At 41.2% G+C, this 20,917-nt stretch overlaps 1 protein-coding gene across 4 annotated transcripts in view; it reads right to left on the reverse strand.

Annotated features, from left to right (window-relative positions):
* Positions 1–15,515, reverse strand: part of EPG5 (ectopic P-granules 5 autophagy tethering factor) — a 117,567-nt gene extending 102,052 nt beyond the window's left edge. For 3 of the 4 annotated variants that reach the window (XM_047764107.1, XM_047764098.1, XM_047764089.1), the window contains exons 1-2: positions 15,373–15,515; positions 1,071–2,012 (exon numbers count right to left, since the gene is read on the reverse strand). In XM_047764107.1, the coding sequence (XP_047620063.1) occupies positions 1,071–2,012; positions 15,373–15,435 (1,005 nt within the window). In that variant the 5' untranslated portion in view covers positions 15,436–15,515. Of the gene's footprint in view, positions 1–1,070; positions 2,013–15,372 lie in introns of those variants that run through there. The other variant, XM_047764116.1, reaches the window with a different exon arrangement.
* Between the last annotated feature and the right edge of the window lie 5,402 nt (positions 15,516–20,917).

Genomic DNA, 20,917 nt, shown 5'->3' on the forward strand with positions numbered 1-20,917 from the left:
CTCCATATGCCGCGAGTACAGCCCTCGAAAGACAAAAAAAAAAAAAAAAAAAGTTGTCGGGATGGCTGATCTTACTGTCTACTTACGAACACTGAGGTCGATGTAATACCCCCTCAACTTCAAGGGACCTCAAAACATCTCTATACTCACCCTCATCATTCTTTACAATTCGGTTCAAAAGAAAGAAACCCTCCCCTTTCCAACATTAACCCTCCAACTGTGCTCTTGATTCTAACCTCTCTTTTTCAGTCTTTTCAAAAGTTTCCCTTCCCACAGGCTTTTTCCTATCTACAAAGAGACACACAGGCCTTTTAAGAAATGAGGATTAGGGATGGGGGAAATCACATATTTCTCCCATATTATCTCCTCTGGCTTCCCTTCACCACCAGACTTGTCAAGAGTGGTCTTCTCTTCCTTGCCATTCCTCCCAGCTACAATGAAACGGCTTTCCTGATGGCACCCTGGCCTCCGGAAGGTCACATCTTACTGCCTTCCTGATCTTCTCATCTCCTCTTGACCTTGTTCCATGGACCCCGCGCCCCTTGACACTCTACTCATTGGACATTCCTGGCATTCTGCCCAAAGTAGCAAGTTAAATGGCCCACCAGCTGAATCTGACCTAGAGACATGACCTGCTTTAACTTCTACCGTGCATCCGTGTGCGTGTGCACGGAGTGGGGGCTGGTTTACTTGCCAAAATTTATAAATCAGTACCCTTCACATAAAAATCCAGGTTTCCAGCTTCTCTTAGAGAAACATAAGACGTGGCAATGCTGGACCAACATCACCTCACAGCCACAATCAACTGTAACACAAGAGCAGCTGCCCCTGCTGGACCAAGCATGAGTTTACTCAGTGACCACTGTCCCGCTCAACCTGTTTCACTTCTCCAGGTTACCTGCTGGGCCCCTTCGAGCATTTGACACGCTGACTTTATTACTACCAGCTGAGGCAATGGTCAGTGTGGGTATTAGGAGCAGAAGCCAGAACTTGATGGCATCAGAGGAATGCAAATCCTCTGCAAATTCCCCAGGCTCCTCTGAGCTTTTACAGAACACTAGTCAATGTACCTGTACAGACAACTGTTCCTCCTTGAAGTGCCATAGTCGACTTTTAGCATTTTGGCAATCAGACGTTAGGGCAAGGAGCTCGGCTTCAGCCAGCAGCAGCTGCTTCCTACATCGTGAGTAGTTCAAAAGCAACTCATGAAATTCATGCCTGTCCTGATGAGCCATACTGTCAAATTCTTCCAAATAGGACTCAACATTTTCCAGCCATGAACCAGGCTCAAAGATTTTTAGCTGCTCTTTAGTAAATGGTACTACTTCTGGTTGAGATGGAAGCTCTGGGTAGAGTCGCTCATTACAAAGCAAGGATTTCACTGCCACCAAAGCTGGTACATCCCCAGCAATTTCGGCTGGCAACTGGGGATACAGTTTTTTCACTCTGGGTGGCTGAAAAATGTCTTTGGCTTCACAAGAACTCTGCAAGCCAACATTCTGCAGCACCTCTGAAGAAAGATTCAAGGCTTCTTTGCCTTTCCTGTTCTGAGTTTCTCTGACCTGTAAATTTTCCATTTCCTGCTGAATATAAGAAACATCAGGTTGCAGTGTGCTTTCTAAAGGTCCACTTTGTACCAATTTATCTTCCTCTATTTCTGTAAAGTTCTCAGGGATTTCTACTTTGGTTCCAACACTGTCGCCAGGGTCGCCCTTCGGCCTGACTGCATCATCCCCAACACAGGCCCTGGTCGCCTCCCCCTCCTTTAGAGTCTCCATGTCACAGGTCAGAGACTCTTCATTGCTTATAGTTAAGGAGGTGAGTGGTACTTCAAACATTTCACTCTCATTTTGTCCACTGGCATCATTCTGGAGCTGGGACTCAGTTAACACCTTCAGATGGTCTTCTTTGAACTCACAAGCTGGAGTAGGGACTTCCAGCTCTCTGGAGGTTTTTGGAAGGGACACTTCAGCAGGCTCTTCCCTCTGAAGGGTTTCATATTTCTTCTTTTCCTAAAACCAAGATTTATAATGGAAAATAATTTATAATAACTGATGCTTCCAACATGAGGAATTTTTAAATTCTATTTAAAAAAATCTAAATTTGATCATTTAGCAAATAGAATCTAAATACACTTCATTAGCAGTGTATTTCATATTTTGTATTACTCAACTTTGAGCATGGTGAATTTGGGAGACTCACTAGTCTAATCCCAACAGAAGAAGACATGAAAATAGCAAGAAATGGGGAGTTCCTGTTGTGGCTCAGTGATAACAAACCCAACTAATAGCCATGAGGTCACAGATTCGATCCCTGGCCCTGCTCAGTGGGCTAAGGATCTGGTGTTGCCATGAGCTGCAGTGTAGGTCACAGACACGGCTCGGATCTGGCATTACTGTGGCTGTGGTGTAGGCTGACAGCTGCAGTTCTGATTCGACCATATGCTGCACGTGCAGCCCTAAAAAGGGGGGCGGGCAAGAAATTATGATTCAAGAATGGAGAAGGGAGTTCCCTGGTAGCCTAGTGGTCAGGATCTGGAGCCTTCACTGCTGTGGCATGAGTTCCATCCTAGCCTGGGAATGGAGATCCCACAACAATAAAAATACAATTTTTATGGCACACTACGACACCCCCCCCAAAAAAAAAGAATGGAGAAGGAAAGTCTTAATGAGTCTTATTGAGGCTATTCTCCATTCTGCTAGAGGTTACGTAAAAGAGAACAGTCTCCAAGTATCTTAAGCTTCAAAAGGTTTGTCTTCATCTTGACAAACATATTTATTCAAAATTCAGGCAGAAAAAGTAAGAGCAACAACTTGAGCAATAAAATAAATAATTATAGTACTAGATTATAACCCACAGAATAAAATAAATACCCTTGAGCCCATACTAACTGAACTAAATACATATACATATATAATGTATTTTTTTTCTTAATGGACAAGAAGTGGCAATTCTCCTTACAGAAGAATTCCAATTAATAAATGTAGATGGAATGAGAAAAACAAAATCACGATTAGAACATCATGATGATAACTGCTGCAGGCAAAAGGCAAGATCTACTAATGATGAAACTAAATGAAATGTAGGCAGAAACAGAATACCCATATAGTCTCAAAGTATCTCTCAAATATTACAAATACTATTATTAAACTAATAAATATTAGTAATTACAGAGGGAAAAACAGTAAATTTCAGTGGAGAACCCCTGGCAGACAACACCTTAAGTAAGCGATCACAGTTAGTATAACCAGTAATACAACCCCCTGTACAGTGTTCTAAGAAGGCTTATCACCTCTTCAGTACCCTTTCCAACAATGTATAACTTCAATCTAAACATGAGAAGACAGAGTTCCTGTCATGGCGCAGTGGTTAATGAATCCAACTAGGAACCATGAGGCTGCGGGTTTGATCCCTGCCCTTGCTCAGTGGGTTAAGGATCCGGTGTTGCTGTGAGCTGTGGTGTAGGTTGCAGACGCGGCTCGGATCCTGTGTTGCTGTGGCTCTGGCGTAGGCTGGCAGCTACGGCTTGACTCGACCCCTAGCCTGGGAACCTCCAAATGCCACGGGAGCGGCCCAAGAAATGTGAAAAGACAAAAAAAAATTAAAAAATAAATAAATAATAAACATGAGAAGACACCAGGCAAAACCCAAATTCAGGAAAAGTCTATAAAATAACAGAAGGGTTATGGTCATCAAAGAAAGGACAAGACTGAGGAACTATCAAAAGACTGGAGAAAACCAAACGCAATATAGAATCCTGGACTGGATACTGGAACAGAAAAAGGACATTAGCAAGAAAACTGTTACAACCTAAATAAGCTATGTATTTTAGTTAATAGTATCATACCACGTTAATTTGTTAGTTGTGATAAATGTTCTATACCAAAGAATTTAAAGTTATATAACATAAGAATATGCTGGATGAAAGGTATATAGACTGTTCTGTATTATATTTGCAACTTTTCATAAATCCAAAATTAACTCCAAAACAAATTTTTTTTAAGTTAAACATTTAAAAAACAAAATAAAATAATTTTATTTTACTATAATGTTTTTTAATAAAGTGTCTCGGCCATTAACACATAAACTAGATATGTGGGGGGGGAAAGACTGGTTGCAAAAGAAGAAATATGGAAATATTTATTATTTACTTATTCAAATAAAATTGTTACACTCGGAGTTCCCATCGTGGCACAGCGGTTAACGAATCCGAGTAGGAACCATGAGGTTGCGGGTTTGATCCCTGGCCTTGCTGAGTGGGTTAAGGATCCGGCATCGCTGTGAGCTGTGGTGTAGGTTGCAGACGCGGCTTGGATCCTGAGTTGCTGTGGCTCTAGCGTAGGTCGGAGGCTACAGCTCTGATTAGACCCCTAGCCTGGGAACATCCATATGCTGTGGGAGCGGCCCTACAAATGGCAAAAAGACAAAAAAAAAAGTTACACTCAAAGAAACTAAAAGATGGCTGAATCACTCAAATACTTCCCTTTCACTGTGAAATTTTAAGCAAGGCAAAATGATAGTTACATTGTTATCAGTGATTCTGGATTGCATTGTCCCAAAAATGCCCAGCAAAAAAAAACAAAAAGTTGACGAGTAAATAGCCAAAAAGATAAAATATTTATATGTACTTAATATCAGGAAGAAAAAAAGAATGCCTCTGAAATGGAATCTGAGCTCAGCTTGCTGGCAATGAACTACTAAATATTTACAAATGGCAGTGACACAAGAAGCACAATGTCCCTCCAAAATTACTTCAATCCACACTGTGAACTGTGGATCACAGAGGCAGAAAATAGCCACACAATGCATACAAACCACTGTGTCAAACTGCCAAAGATCATAAATAATAGGAAAACATTATATTAGTTTACAAGAAAATGAAAAAGGGGGTCCAATTACACTGCAATGACATTTAGCACAGTCGCTATGATAAACAGGTGTGTTAGATTGAGAGGGCAGGAAGAGAAAATTAGAAGAGGGAGCCCAATGGGTACTACAGGGAAAGAAACACTGGTGTGCTGGCCAGGGCAAAGAACAAATCTTAGTGTACTGAACAATCATTAAATAAATTAAGAAAACAATTTCATTTACAATGAACAAAGAACAAAATACTTAGGGATAAGCTTAACAAAAGAAGGATAAAATTTATATGCTGAAAATTATAAAACAAAATTTGAAAGAAATGAAAGGCTTGATAAAGTGCAAACACATCCCATATTCATGGATCAGATCACAGAATTGTTAATATGGCAATACTCCTCAAATTGATATACACATTGAACATAATCCCTATCAAAATCTCAGCTGCTGCTGCAAAAAAATGACAAGCTGAACCTTAAACTCATGGGGAAATACACGGGACACAGAAAGACAAAACAATCTTGAAAAAGAACAAAGTTGGAGATTTCACACTCTGCAATTTCAAAATCTACTATGAAACTACTATAATAAATTCAGGGTGGTTTGAGCACATAGATAGACAAATAGACCAATGAAACAGAACTGAGAATTCAAAAATAAACTCTTATATAATTAAGATCAGTTGATTTTCAATAAGGATGCCAAGACAATTCAATGGGGAAAGAAAAGTCTTCAACAAATGCTGCTGAACTCGATAACCAAAGAATAAAACTGGACCCCCTACCTTGCACCATATGTAAAAATTAACAAAAAGGATCACAGGCCTAATGTAAGAGTTAAAACTTTAAAGTTTCAAAGAAAACATAGAAATAAATCTTAATGACCTTGGGTTAGGCAAAGCCTATTAGATATGACACCAAAAGCACCTGTAACAAAAGAAAAAAGTGGATAAGTTGGACTTTATAAAAATTTTGTGCTGAAAATGAAAATATGAAAAAGTGAAAAGACAACCCCACAGAATGGAAGAAAAAGTCTTCAAATCAATTATCTTACAAGGGGCTTATATCCAGAATAAAAAAAAAAAAAAACTTTTGTAACTCAATAATAAAAAGATGAATAACCTGGAGTTCCCATTGTAGCTCAGCAGAAACAAACCCAAGTAGTATCCATGAGGATGTGGGTTTGACCCCTGGCCTCACTCAGCGGGTTAAGGATATGGCATTGCCGTGAGCTGTGGTGTAAGTCACAGACACAGCTCAGATCCCACGATGCTGTGGCCATGGCATGGGCCGACAGCTGCAATTGCAATTCACCCCCTAGTGCAGGAACTTCCAATCGCCACAGGTGCAGCCCTAAAAAGAAAAAAAAGAAACAGATTGAATAACCCCATTGAAAAACGGGTAAAGGATCTGAACAGAGATTTCTCCAAAGAAGACATACAAAACAACCCATAAAAAGATACTCAAAATTATTAGTCATTAGAGAAATGCAAATCAAAATCATAATGAGATAATATGTCACACCTACAAAGATGACTAAAGTCATCTAACAATAAGTGTTGACAAAGATGTAGGAAATAAGCACCATCATGCACTGCTGGTGGGAAGGTAAAATGAGGGCACGCTTCCTCTATGGAAACGCGTTGGGCATTCCTGCTGTGGTAATGGTGACACAAAAATGTGATCATCCCAAAAACCACTGAATTACCTGCTTTAAATAAGTATAGCATGTGAATTATATCTCAATAAATATGTTGCTATATGAGAAGATGAATTTTTTTTTTTTTAAACATAGTGAGTTGAGAAACAAATGAAAAGTAAGAAAGTAGAGACCAGAATGGCTCAGCAGAAACAAACCCAAGTAGTATCCACAAGGATGTGGGTTTGATCCCTGGCCTGATTAGAGGGAGAAATTTTTAGTTCTCTTTTCTTAAACTGAAAGGGATCTCTGGGAGTGTTAAATGCTAACTGGAAGAGAAGATAGGGAACTGGGAGTAGGCCAAGATAGACCACATGATCCAGGACAGAGCAAATAAACACACCTCCTCCAACACATAGGCCACCTCAGACTTCCTCTCCAGCCTCTCTCTCAGGTAGCTTTAACTCCCCTTTGTCCCATGTCACCCAAACTCCCACCTCATCAAACCACTTCCTCCTTCAAAATGAAGTCTCCAGCTGCTACTACCAAACTCGCAGGCCCACTTCCAGCAGACCTACCTTCCTAGGAACAAGTGTAACCATAATGACAGCAACACATTACATGGTTAGATAATCAATTAAAAAATTTGTTTAAACCTTCCCAGCACCACTCCCCAGGAAGAACATGTAAGACTTGGGGTATTTTTTTTTTTTTCCCTTGGAGGTGGAACTCAGTGCTTCTGTTTCAAAAGTGGAAAAAGAAAACTCTCTACCTGTGTTGCTACAGAAATTAGGTCCAAAGAGGACTCACCCTGAAGCTGCTCCAGAGAAGGAAGTGGGTGAAAGGAGAGAGAAGGTGATGATTTGATTCAAAGACTGGACTGGACAGAGCAGGGCAGGCAGGCAGGAGGGAAGGATGGGCCACTATGAGACACACCACTGTTTGAAAGGGTGGCAAAGTCCTGACCCCGGCCCCTCAGAGACTCCTGGATAGGACAGGACCTCTGGGGCACATATGTGGAGAAAGAAGAGACTCGCTGTGATCATCACCAAACCATGGGCTCCAAGCAGTGGTGTGCTCCCTGTGGATCAATTCACTTTCTCCAAAGCACAGAATAGAAGAGCAGATTCTGAAAAGTCTCCAAGCCTCCAGCTCCTGCCCCACCACAAATTCATCCCAAACACCATCATAAGATTGGTCCCCCCAAAACACTGCTCTGAACAACACAAAAACAATTCCGGCTTTCCACTTAATGAAAGACTGACTCTTAACTCTGGCACTCTGTGCCTTTGATGACTCAGTCATGATCCTGTCCCAAGACAAAATCTTCAATGACCACACCAACCCTTCCACCACACATGATTTACTCTGAACTCCCTGTGGTACATACTTACCACCTGGCCCTGGTCACATGCATGTGGTTATTTACCTTTATACTGTGTCCCCCAAATAGATCACAAGTGTCATGAGACCAGGGACTCTATCTTATGCTTCTCTGGATCTGATCTGCTTCTGACTTTCAATACTGTGTTCAATAATGTTTCTTGAGACAATACAATTCACAAAAATTTATTTAGTACCAACTCTAAGCTGAGCTCTTAGGTCCTAGAATTCTAAAATGAAGAGATTACTCAATTACCCAACAAATATTTAAACTTAACACATGCTCTGGCATATTCAGAAGTTTATTTTTATATGCCTCTCAGAAAGCAGAGGGACTATTCAATGATTTCAGAGGAAAGAGAACTTTTATTTCAAAATCTGAATTTATTCTTACACCTAAAATACAAAATTTTGTTTAAAAATAAAAAAGAAAGCCAACTTCCAACTACTTTGCCTACTTGAGTTAATCAGAACACACTGTATATGCAACAATCATCACAGATCACAAAATAAACACAACTCCACATGTACCAAGTTGTGTGTGCAAAAATTAGTACTTACATAGTTTTAAGCAAAATTTATTTTAACAAATTTGTTTATGTTAGTTTAACAAAATAACTGTTTCCCACAACTGAAAATGGCAAAGAGATCAAGAAGAATCTATATTTCTTTATTTTTAATGTCTACATAAGTTATATACAGGTAGAGAACCAATTTTAAAATAATTCTGGGAAGTTCCCATCGTGGTGCAGCAGAAACGAATCCAACTAGTAACCAAGAGGCTGCAGGTTCCATCCCTGCCCTCACTCAGTGGGTTAAGGATCCAGAGTTGCTGTGGCTGTGGTGTAGGCCAAGAGCTGTAGTTCTGATTAGCCCCTAGCCTGGGAACCTCCACAAGCCATGGGTACGGACCTAAACAGACAAAAGATAAAGAGAGAAAGAGAAGGAGAGAGAGAGAAGGAGAGAGAGAAGGAGAGAGAGAGAGAAGGAGAGAGAGAGAGAGAGAGAGAGAGAGAGAGAGAGAGAAAATTTCCACAGGAGAAAAAAATAATCACCAAGTTATACAGAAATGGAAGAGTTGTTAATAAATACAGAAAAAAATACTAAACCATACATTACAATATATATGCCCAGGAATGTTGGCATATGCGTGGAGGAAAACCTAAAGAACACACAGCAAACTACTACCAACAGTTAATCTCCAGGAGGAGGAATTCAGGGCATTTCATTTCTGTGCTGTCCATTTCTGTGCTGTCCATTTCTCTGTGTGTGTTTACATTCATTCACAAGTACTTGTTTTAAGCAAGGAGCACTTTTGTATTGAGAAAAATAATAATAAGGATTTTTTCCCTGTAAGTTCTTAAAGACAATGGGAAATTTCCATTCATCACTTGCAGTTCTTCCTCTTTGAAGTAAAAAAAATTACAACTCCTTTCCTTCTTTAAAAATACTGATGAGAAGTTCCTGTTGTGGTTCAGCACATTAAGAATCCAACTATGGTCCATGAGGATGAGGGTTCAATCCCTGGCCTTGCTCAGTGGGTTAAGTATCTGGCATTGCCAAAAGATGTGGCGTGGGTCGAAAATGTGGCTCAGATCCTGCGTTGCTGTGGCTATGGTGTAGGCCAGTGGCTGCAGCTCCAATTCGACCCCTAGCCTAGGAACTTCCATATGCCGCAGATGCAGCCCTACAAACAAAAACTTACATTAAAAAAAAATAATGAGGAGGAGCTTCTTCATAAACAATAAAGGTTCACTTTTACACATTACATAAAATACTTCCATGGGATTTTTTTTTTTTTTTCCAGGGCTGGGCTGCACCCGCGCATATGGAAGTTCCCAGGCTAGGGGTCGAATCAGAGCTACAGCTGCTGGCCTACACCACAGCCACAGCAACGCTGGATTCTTAACCCACTGAGCATGGCCAGGGATCAAACCCAAAACCTCATGGATACTAGTTGGGTTCGTTAACCACTGAGCCATGAAGGGAACTCCCATGGGATCATTTTAAATGCAGGGTCTGTTTATCTTTAATGTCTGTATCCACGGCACTTAGCACAATGCCCAGCAGAGCACAGATAAAAAGGGCTTGGACACATTGGTCCAACTATCAGATCAACAGCTCTCAGGGCAGTTCTACCCGTTCTCCTCGGGATGTACAAGAATGCTTTCCAAGTAAAAAGGGGAAGGGCGGGGGCTGTACATTTTGCTATGAATATAACCTCTCCTCTTGGCTGCCACATTTGTGTGGCTCTTAACAATCTTTTTTTTTTTTTTTTTTGGTCTTTTTGCCTTTTTAGGGCCACACCCACGGCATATGGAGGTTCCCGGGCTAGGGGTCTAATTGGAGCTATAGCTGCCGGCCTACAACGCCAGAGCCACAGCAATGCAGGATCTGAGCCACATCTGCAACCACAGCAACGCTGGCTCCTTAACCCACTAGTAAGGCCAGATATCAAACCCACAACCTCATGGTTCCTAGTCGGGTTGGTTAACCACTGAGCCACAATAGGAACTCCTTAACAATCTTACTTTAAGTGGCAGCAGAAGTTACAGGCTTGATCCCTTTCTCCCCCTTCACACACTTTTTTCTCTCAGCTTCAAGGACTCTACACTCAATTAAGGGCACTGGGAACACATATTGTCCCACTGGTCGCTCCTTTGATTTTTCCTCCTCTCCTAAAGCTTTTAAAATTGGAGTGCCCTTGGGCTCTGTTATTACCATTTTTTTATGTGACACTCCCACAGTGACCTAATTCTAATTCAGTCTCTGGCTTTAAATAACTTCCTATATATTAATGACCCCCAAATCTTTTATCTCCAACCTGGTGCTCTCTCCCAAACTCTAGATTCACATACCCAGTCCATGTGGATGGATGTCTAACAGACATTTATTGCAAGTTTAGCACATCTGAAACTGAACGCCTGATCTGCCCCCAAAGCTGTTCCTCTCACTGCCACCTCCTCCATCCATGTCTGTTTTCTCATATCCCACAGCCAAAGCACCAGCAAATCTTGCCGAGACCTTCAGAAACTCCTAGGCTTCAAACACCTCTCACCATTTCCACTTTCCAACTCTGGACCAAGCCACCTCCTGCCTGGATTACTCCAACAGTCTCTTAGGTGGCCTCTGCTCCTGTTCTTGCTCTCTTAAAAATCCATTCCCAGCAAGGCAAGCCCAGGGACCCTTTAAAGTATAACTCAGGTCATACCACTTCTCTGACTGAAACCCTGAATGGATTCCATATTTCACTTAAAGTACAAGTCCTTACAATGGCCTACAAGGTCCCACATGACCCAGCCCTGAGTTACCTTTCTGACTTCATTCCAACTCCTCTCCCCTCATTCATTCCGCCCTAAACACAATGCCTCCTTGTGGTTTCCAGGACAGCACAGGGCATGCCAATGCCTTAAGGCACTTGTCCCAGTGGATCCCAAGATCCACATGGCTAACCCCCTCATCTGCCATGTCTCTACTTAAATTTCACCTTTAATAAGGACTACCTTGACTTGCCTCTTTAAAGTCACAACCTATCCTAATTTCTCACCAGTACTCAATTCCTGTCTTTTGCCTTTTTTTTTTTTTTAGGACCATACCCATGGCATATGTAGGTTCCCACGCTAGGGGATGAATCGGAGCTATAGCTGCCAGCCTTCGCCACAGCCAAAACAACACGGGATCCGAGCCGCGTCTGCAGCCTACACCACAGCTCACAGCAACACCAGATCCTTAGCCCACTGAGCGAGGCCAGGGATCAAACCCTTAACCTCATGGTTCCTAGTTGGATTTGTTTCCGCTGCGCCATGACAGGAATTCTGCGTACTCAATTCCTTACCTTGTTCCTTTCTTTTTTCCATAGCATTGTCATCTTCTAATATATATTTTATTACTTTCATAGGGTTTCCTGTTTGTCTGTCTGTCTTCTCCTTCCAGAATACAATCTACACTAAGGCCAGGTTCTAGTTTTTGTTTTTGTTTTTGTTTTTCCTCTGTTTACATCCCAAGTGCCTAGAACAGTTTCTGGGACCGAGTGAGTGATCAATGAATGTTTATTCAACAAATAAATGGATCTTAGCAGGCACAAAAGGAGTGAAATAATAGAGACTATCCCCCAAGTTCAGTCCTATAATCACTCATGGAGAGAGGGAGGGACTAAGAGTAGAAATTATCTAGGCCAAGGAGCAAGAGGGGTGGGAATTTAAAGGCCTCTGTTTCTGTCATCGGTTTTCTGGGACACATCTCACTCTATCCATGGTGATCACAATATGCTCTTACGTTAGTGAGTTGCTGGCATTCAGAATTTAATACTAACCACAAATATTACTTTCCATGACTATAAAATACACTGCTTCTGCAGAGTAAGTCCAATCTTTAAAATCTGTTCTTGGGAGTTCCCACTGTGGCTCAGTGGTAATGAACCCAACTAGTATCCATCAGGATGTGGGTTTAATCCCTGGCCTCGCTCAGTGGGTTAAGGATCCAGCTCTGCCATGAGCTGTGGTATAGGTCACAGACACAGCTTGGATCCAGCATTGCTGTGGCTACGGCAGAGGCCGGCAGCTGCAGCTCCGATTTGACCACTAGCCCACGAACTTCCACACGCTGTGGGTGTAGCCCTAAAAAGATAAAAAACAAACAAACAAAAAATCTGTTCTTAACCAATAATCTACCAAGAGCACCAAAGTCAGGGTCCTCTGAGCCAAGGGAAAAGTATTAGGGCTATCTCTTTGGTATCAAATGATAAGTACCAGATAACCACAAACTAGCAATATGAGGTAATCTTCCAGATGATCAACACTGAGGAATACAGGTCAGCTGCTGGGCCAGAAGCCATTCAAACTATCCAAAGGCAACGGCACATGGCACTGCTCACTTCCCGAACTGAGCCTTAGAACTACTTTAAGGTTCTATAGTTACTAAATTACACCACGGATGGTAAAGATTTCATTACTGTAGGACTTCATGACTGTAGCTAAACCATAACCAGCACTAAGAAATAAATTTATTTACTCTATAAAAAAAAAGAATTAATTTTCTAGACGAGGATGAGGGCCTTGCTGGTGTCTTGGACTTTTTTCATTTGTTTTTCTCCTACTAAGAGGAAATTAACTACAGTAATTTCTTCTGAGTGACAAAGCTTGGAAATATTCTTCAATACCGGTATTTTTTTTTTCCCTTCATTCAACAAACATTATCAAATGTCTAGAAGGACTGTGAAGGGTACTGGGAAAAGGACAGGTCCCTCCCCCACTGGGTTCACAGTTTATGGGAAAAGACAGAATTGTTAACAAGGTCACTATAAGTGAGATGAGCGACACAAGGGGGGCGAGCAGCAGGCAATGTGAGTGATGAGGTAAGTTTAAGCAGAGACCCCATGAATGAGCAGTAGTTAAGTTAGATGAAAAGAACCAGGAAGAGGTGTCAGAGCAGAGGAAAGAACATGTGCAAAGGCCCCAAAAGAAGGAAAGGAAGCAAAATAGACAGCAGAGAGACCTAAGACAGAGGAGAACCATAGAAGTCAGATTATGTAGGGCATTTAGTCCAAGCTAAGGACTTTGGACTCTTGGACTCTGGGCAGTGGGAAAGGTTTTAAAGAGGAGAGTTGAACATTTGGTGGTTTTGTTTACAAAAATATCAATCCATCTTTTGTTTAGAGGATGGGCAGCAAGAATTAATTTGCAGAGGTTAATTTAGAAAAATATCCTAGAAATCTTCTTTGGAGGATGGTGGAATTAGGACAGAGAGAAATGAACAGAATTGAGAGAATAATTACAAGAGATAATTGGCAAGACAAGTGACTGAATTTGGAGAGTGATTACAAGTGTGTGTCAAGGATTTCTGGTTTGATAGAATACCTCTGGAATAAAGACCTCTTTACACATTTTAAAAGATTAAAAAATAAATTTATGTTTGGGTAGGAAAGTCACCCACAATGTGTTAATAAAATGAGTAATTGTTTTTTCATGATCGATTTAAAAGTTTGATTTTTAATTTTTTTATTTTAGAAACCCTATTCTAAACAAAATAACTCGACAGAATCCTCTTAACTATTTTTAAGTATTTACAACATTCTCTCAATAGATACATACACATTATGTAGAACAATTATTAAGCTACTGGATTGAGAATTAAGATTTTTTGGCTTTAACTTGAATTTTCTTACTAACTCCATGACTTTTGGCTTATCATTTAATTTCTCTAGGCTTTAGTCTCATCATTCATTTGAAAAAAATGAGAGACTAAGAATTAAGACTCTGCTCTTTATAGATTTATGTTTATATGTTTTACACTCCTATATTCTGGGTTATTCAGGGACCTCTTCTATCTAGATAGTTCCTTACCAGTCTAATACAATGCAAAATTATTTCTCTTAAAAATGTTTCTGAAGTTAGGTAGCAAAACAGCTTTCTCCCCAAAGAGTAACTCCTCAAAGACCTGGGAACACTGATGCACATAACTCCACCACAGCTTTTTAAAAGGCATCATAATGAAAGGGATCCACATGAATAATTTACAGCTTATTAAACAGGGACCTTTGAACACCATATTCCTGTTAAAATCTTGTTATGAGAAAACCCAACTTTTTGTATCATTTTTAAGTTCCACCTGCTCTGGAACATCCCCCACTTGTAGGAAAGGAAATTTCATGTACTTTCAATACTATACTCATTATTTCTTTACTATAAATTCAGTTTCAGATAAGCCAAAATTATATATGTCCATCTATCAGGGGAAGCATTTAATCTGTTCACTATAAAATAAGTGTCATTTCAAAAAATATATATGGGAACAAAGAGAAAACCCAAAATGCACCTAAAAACAAAATAAATCAACTTTAAGCCAAACCAGCAGTCTAATGCTCTAATCCAGGAAACCTAGAAAATTCAAATCTGCTGCCTTAGTACTGACCTGTTTGATTTTTGGTCATTCGTGTCCCATCGTTTCTAGAACAAATGAGACATAAACAGCAGCAGCACCACTATCACCTTGAATTTTTAAATTGAAAAGGCACAATCACTACAGTCGACTTTCTGTCCCTAGCTATAAAGCTCTGCCAAAGGAACCAGTCTCTGCGTGGAGGAAAAGTCTCTCTCCTCTTTATGCGCTAGAGGGACAGAAAATGTGCACAGGTTAAAAGGGAGAAAGAGTCAAAGATGAGGCAGGAAGAGAAAAGCTGCTTAAGGACAGGAACCCAGACTCGGATGAGAAAAGTCAAGAAAGGAGCAGAAAAGGAAGAGCCTCGATAGGTCAGAAGAGGAAAAAGAAAAAAAGGGGCTCCTGACAAAGTCTCGCAGGGGGACGTGAAGGAGGAATAGAAAAACAGGAGTGGTGTCAATGTGTGGGGGGATCACACATTGGGGAGGTGGAGGCAGAGGATGACAGGGGCTCAGGGGATGAGCAGGGTTGGCTGGAGAGGCGAAAGATAAGAAAAAGCAGACAGTACCTGCCAGGGCCTCGGGCGGGGGGAATAGGGTTGGGGGTTATCCTTACCTTGGTTTTAGTCCGGCTGGCCTTGGCCTTGGCCCGGCGCGGGGGCCTCACCGCCTCTGCCATAGACCCTGCGGTGGGACTGTCGCCGCTCGTTTTTGTCGAAACCCTGCGCCTTCCACACCTGCTTACTTCCGGCTACCGGACTGTCACATGACCTAATCTCTACCACTCCCGGAGTGGGGGCGGCAACTTGGAGCCTCTAAGGGCCACAACGTAGGACAAACTACTCCGCGAGACGTTTTCGCTGAAAGTAGTGGGCCCGCCCCCTCCGCCCAGGCCCCGCCCCTCACGCAGATTCTTTGAGTCTGTGATAGGTCACGTCCTTCTCGCAGGCCCCGCTGATCCTCATTGGGTCCGGATCTAGGGCACGCTGGCACCCCTCACTCACGTTGGCTTAATGAGTCCGAGGAGAGTGCGTGTTATTTTTGTTTTGACCTTTAGGTAACCAGAACTAGTCAGGGAATTCCCGTCTTGGCTCAGCGGTTAACGAATGGGACTAGTATCCATGAGGACGCGGGTTTGATCCCTGGCGATGCTCAGTGGGTTAAGGATTTGGCATTTCCTGAGCATTGGTGTAGGCTGCAGATGCAGCTTGGATCCCCAGTTGCCGTGGCTGTGGCCAGCAGCTATAGCTGATTCATCCCCTGATCTGGGAACCTCCATATGCTTGGGTGCGGCTCTAAGTAGACAAAAGACCAGAAAAAAAAACAGTCAGCCTAAAGCTCTGCTTTGTGCCCAAGAACCTTGATGCCAATCCATATGTACCCTTGTGTAAAGGGGAAAGATGATACTTGTATTTTCTAGCTTAATGAAGATTAAGTGGAACTATCGTCAAAGGTGCCTGGTAACCGCAGGCATATCTGTAAACAGTAGTTATTGTCATTACTATACAAATTCCCTGGAAAGAGACATCTGCCCCAAAGAGGGCAGACAAAAAAGCAGTAAGACAAGACCCATAAAAGTATTCTTAACATAGATTTCACACACCTTCATTTAAAAATGATAGATGTGAAAACTTGGTCCCATCTCCTTTTACTACAATTTCTTTCTTTCCAAAGCACCTAGTACCTCTTAAAATCTTATTATCATTTGCTTTTATGTTTTATCTGTCAACCTGGCTAGAATGTAAGATCTTTAAGAGTAGAGGTCTTTGTTTTGCTCCCTGAAGAATTCCAGGGGCCTCTAGAACACCAGGCTTCCTAGGCTCAATAAATATCTGATGAAAGGGAGTTCCTGTTGGGAATCCCATGAGGATGCAGGTTCAATCCCTGACCTCACTCAGTGTGTTAAGCAAACAACATTGTGACAACTACAGCATAGGTCAAAGATAAGGCTTAGAACTGGCATTGTTGTGGCTGTGGCATAGGCCAGCAGCTGCCGCTCCAATTCAGCCCCTAGCCTAGGAACTTCCATATGCCATGGGTGCAGCACAAAAATAAACCAATCAAGCAAGCAATCAACATCTGATAATGAATATGAGTTGTTTTTTCTGGTGGCAGGATAAGATGGTTGAGATGGAGTGTAAGGGGTGGGAGGAGAATATCCACCCACCAGTAAAATACTAGAAGAAAAAAATCTAAGAATATAGCATGAAGAATGAAAATGACTTCAGAGAAGCAGTCTTCACAGTATCTTGCTTATGAGCTAACTGAACATATAAAATATAGTTGTAAACAGATAGGGTAGGGGGTCGCAGGAGAAAGAGAATCAGGCGTGAATTACTTGACATAAGCGAAGTCATTTTAGGCTTAAGCCATTTTGTAATATACATCTAGCCATAATGCTTAACCTTGAACTGGTCTCAGTAATAATGATGTCAAGGGAAGGAAAGAACAAATGACTGCTATCAGGCAAGAAAAGTAATGGTAGCAAATATGACGAATCAGTTATAAAGATTCCCAGTTCTTTGGGATCAGCCACATATGCAGCATGCAGAATTTCCCCAGCCAGGGATCAAACTGAGCTACAGTGACAACACCAGATCCTTAACCACTAGGCCATCAGGGAACTCCAAGACCCCCAGTTCTGTTTCAATGGTAAAGATTAGCCTGAAACACTGGCTTCAGCTGTTTCACAGAATTTAGCACCTTCCTATCACCACCACCAATGCTTGACTACCAGATCACCTGGGAACTTAAGGAATGATGATGCTGACCTTTTCTGACCTTTGTGACTTCAATCACCTAAAGCTTGGACTCTGGACTTTTGCCCCAATTCTATGCTGAATTCTCCCCTCCTCAAGCTCCTTCATGAATATGCATGTACCCTTAGCTTAAAATTTCCCCTATTTTGCTATTCGGAGAGACACTGCTTTGGGAAAGATCCTCAGTGTTCTCCTTACTTGCTGCAAGCAACAAATATTTCCTGCTCCTGATCTCTGGCTTAGTTGGGTCTTTCGGCTCAGCACCCATGAAGAGGCAAACCCAGCTTTCCAATAACAGTTTCATGTATTCCAGATCCCAAATCCTCAACAACAAAAAAGTTATCCAGCTATTCTTGTTATTCAGCCAAACTTGGGTCTTTGCCCAACAAAGCCAACTTATTGATGCTTCATTGTGGCAAAGGAAAGTACAGAATTTATTGCAGGGCCAAGCAAGGAGAACAGGCAGCTCATGCTCAAAAGACCCAAAATCCCCAATGACTTTCAGGGGAGGGTTATTTAAGACTGGGTGAGGGCACATGATCAGCTCAAACTCAGTTCTCTGATTCCTTGATAGTGAGGTGATAGGGTGATATTTCAGGAACCTTAATTATCCATTTTCTGGTTTCAACTGTTCTGGGGTCTACATGCTGGTGGTCAGCATGCAGTCACCTTCTTCCATCTGGTGGGGGTTTTAGTGTCTGTAAAACCACTCAAGGATATGGCTCAAAATATTATCTACAGCCCTTGAGGAGTACCTAAAGGCTCTTGACTTTGTCTTATGGCTAAACTATTATTGTTATTATTATTATTATTATTTATTATTATTATTATTATTTTGTCTTGTTAGACTGCTTTCCTTTGTTTTTACATTTTTTCACTTCTCTGATTAAATTTGCTCTTTGAAAGTCAGGGACAGCCTAGGAGGCTAAAGCTTTCCTATGAAAAAGAGGGAGGGAATATTGGGGATGGTGGGGGCAAGACAAGAGTTCTATTCCCAGGAAGGCCCTGGAGGGTCCCCTTTGGTTTCACTCAGAAGGTACTTGCATTTTGTATACCCTGATGTGTGTGTGCATGTACATGTATGCAATGAATATAAGATTATCCCAAGCAAGACTTGGCAAATATAAATAAAATCTTTATACCACCTGTCAACTGGGGAAAAAAAAAAAAGCACAATGTGAGAATTGTGAGTTAAGTTTATTTGGTGCAAAATAAGGACTATGGCCTGGGAATCAGCATTTCAGGTAGCTCTGAGAAACTGCTCCAAAGAGGTATTGGATGAAGATCAGTGTATGTGTGCTTTTGGTGAAAGAGGGAGGTTTGTATAATCAAGCACACATTTTTGCAGAAGGCTGCTGCTAGTCACAAGGAGCAGACGTCGCCATGAAGGATTTTAGTGCTTTTCTAGATATGAGGAGATGCAGGAATCGGGCTCATAAAATTTTCTCCTGAAAATATATAACTATCAGAAGACCTGTTCTGCCAATTTTTCCCAGAGCACAGAGAGCCTCGTTCCTGATCTCCACCCTGAACTCCTTTGGGGGGGAGGTTAAAGGTCAGCAGCTACAGCAGCTCATGATTTAATCCTTATAGAGGTAGATGGCAAATGCCAATTTTCGGTGAGCACACCATTACTAGCCATACCTTTTTCCATGGATTCTCCCAGTCTGGAATATCTTCTCTGACCTCTACCAATTCAAATCATTTTGGGCCTTCAAAGTTCTCCATGTGCCAGTCACTGCTGAGCAAAACACAACTAGCCCTATCTTCACATAGTTTACAGCTTTGTTAGGACTCAGACACAATGCAAAGATAAACTAGGAGTTCCCACTATGGCTCAGCGGTTAATGAATCTGACTAGCATCCATGAGGACACAGGTACAATCCCTGGCCTCTCTCAGCAGGTTAAGGATCCGGTGTTGCTGTGAACTCTGGCGAAGTTCGCAGACATGGCATGGATCTGGTGTTGCTGTGGCTGTGGCGTAGGCCAACAGCTACAGTTCCAATTCGATCCCTAGCCTGGGAACCTCCATATGCCACAGCTGTAGCCCTAAAAAGAAAAAAAACAAACAAACAAACAAACAAAAAACAAAGATAAACTGCAATAAATATCACAGCCTAAGGGGGAAAAATGGTATACTTTATAAACTGAATTTGTTAGACCTCAGTAGAAGAGTGTAAGTAGTTAGGTTTATTGGTCAGTTTGATCAAAAGGAAAATTTTAAATATATTAAATTTAATACTGTAGTTTAAAACATTTGAAGGAATTTAAGTCATAAACAGGACAGATTGTTTAAGGAAGTTTGGTCTATTGAATTTGAATTGTCCAAAGATTAAAATTCCCCCTTTAGGAATGTGTATTTATTTATTTATGTATTGACAGGGTCACTTTGCTGTAAAGCAGAAATTGGCACAAATTTTAAATCAACTATAATAAAAATAAATAAATATTCAAAAAATATTAAGGTTCCCCCTGAAAAGTAATTATTTAAATTAATTCAATTTATAAATATAATGTTGAGATTTATCATGATTACTTAAAGCTTTAGGAAAAATATGAGTTTCTGTTGTGGTTTGGTGGGTGAAGAACCTAACACAGTGTCAAGGCCTGGCCTCGCTCAGTGAGTTAAGGATCTGGCATTGCCACAAGCTGCAGCATGGGTCACAGATTCGGCTCAAATCTGGCACTGCCATGGCTGTGGCATAGGCTGGCAGTGCAGCTCCGATTCGACCCCTAGCCTGGAAACTTCCAGATGATGCAGGTGCAGCCATAAAAACAAAAGAAAAATAAAATAAATAAAATGTGTATGACTTTAATAAATTGAAGATTAATTTTAAAATAATTCAAAAGATGGATTTCAAAAAACAAAATAATGACATGTCTTTTCTATACATAAATTTTGTCTGCAGAAACTAAAAAAATTGACAGCAAGCAGGGTTCAACACTGGCCTAATTAGCAGTGAAAATTTGCTACTACTGACCCCTGGACAGTAATAGTCACCATTGTCTGAGCTCTTACTATCAGCCAAGAACTGTTCTGAGTCCTTTTCACATAACAACTCATTTGATTATCATAACAACCCTGCAAGGTCAGCAATTTTATTGTTCTCGTTTTATAGACAGGGCCTAAGGCTCTGAGAGTTTGAATTATTTGCCTAAGATCACGCAGCCAATAAATGATGAAGCTTGGGTTTATACCAGCGCAGTTGTACAGTATAAATGGACTTTTAAGATAGGAAGCCCAGGCGTACTTTCTCCCTATTTACAATACTCTATACTTATACACTGGGGCCAAGATGACTATTGGAAATATTTCATTTAAAAGTTACTGGAGGAGTTCCCGTCGTGGCGCAGTGGTTAACGAATCCGACTAGGAACCATGAGGTTGCGGGTTCGATCCC

The sequence above is a fragment of the Phacochoerus africanus genome, chromosome 2 (assembly GCF_016906955.1).
Source record: "Phacochoerus africanus isolate WHEZ1 chromosome 2, ROS_Pafr_v1, whole genome shotgun sequence".
Classification (NCBI taxonomy): Eukaryota; Metazoa; Chordata; class Mammalia; order Artiodactyla; family Suidae; genus Phacochoerus; species Phacochoerus africanus.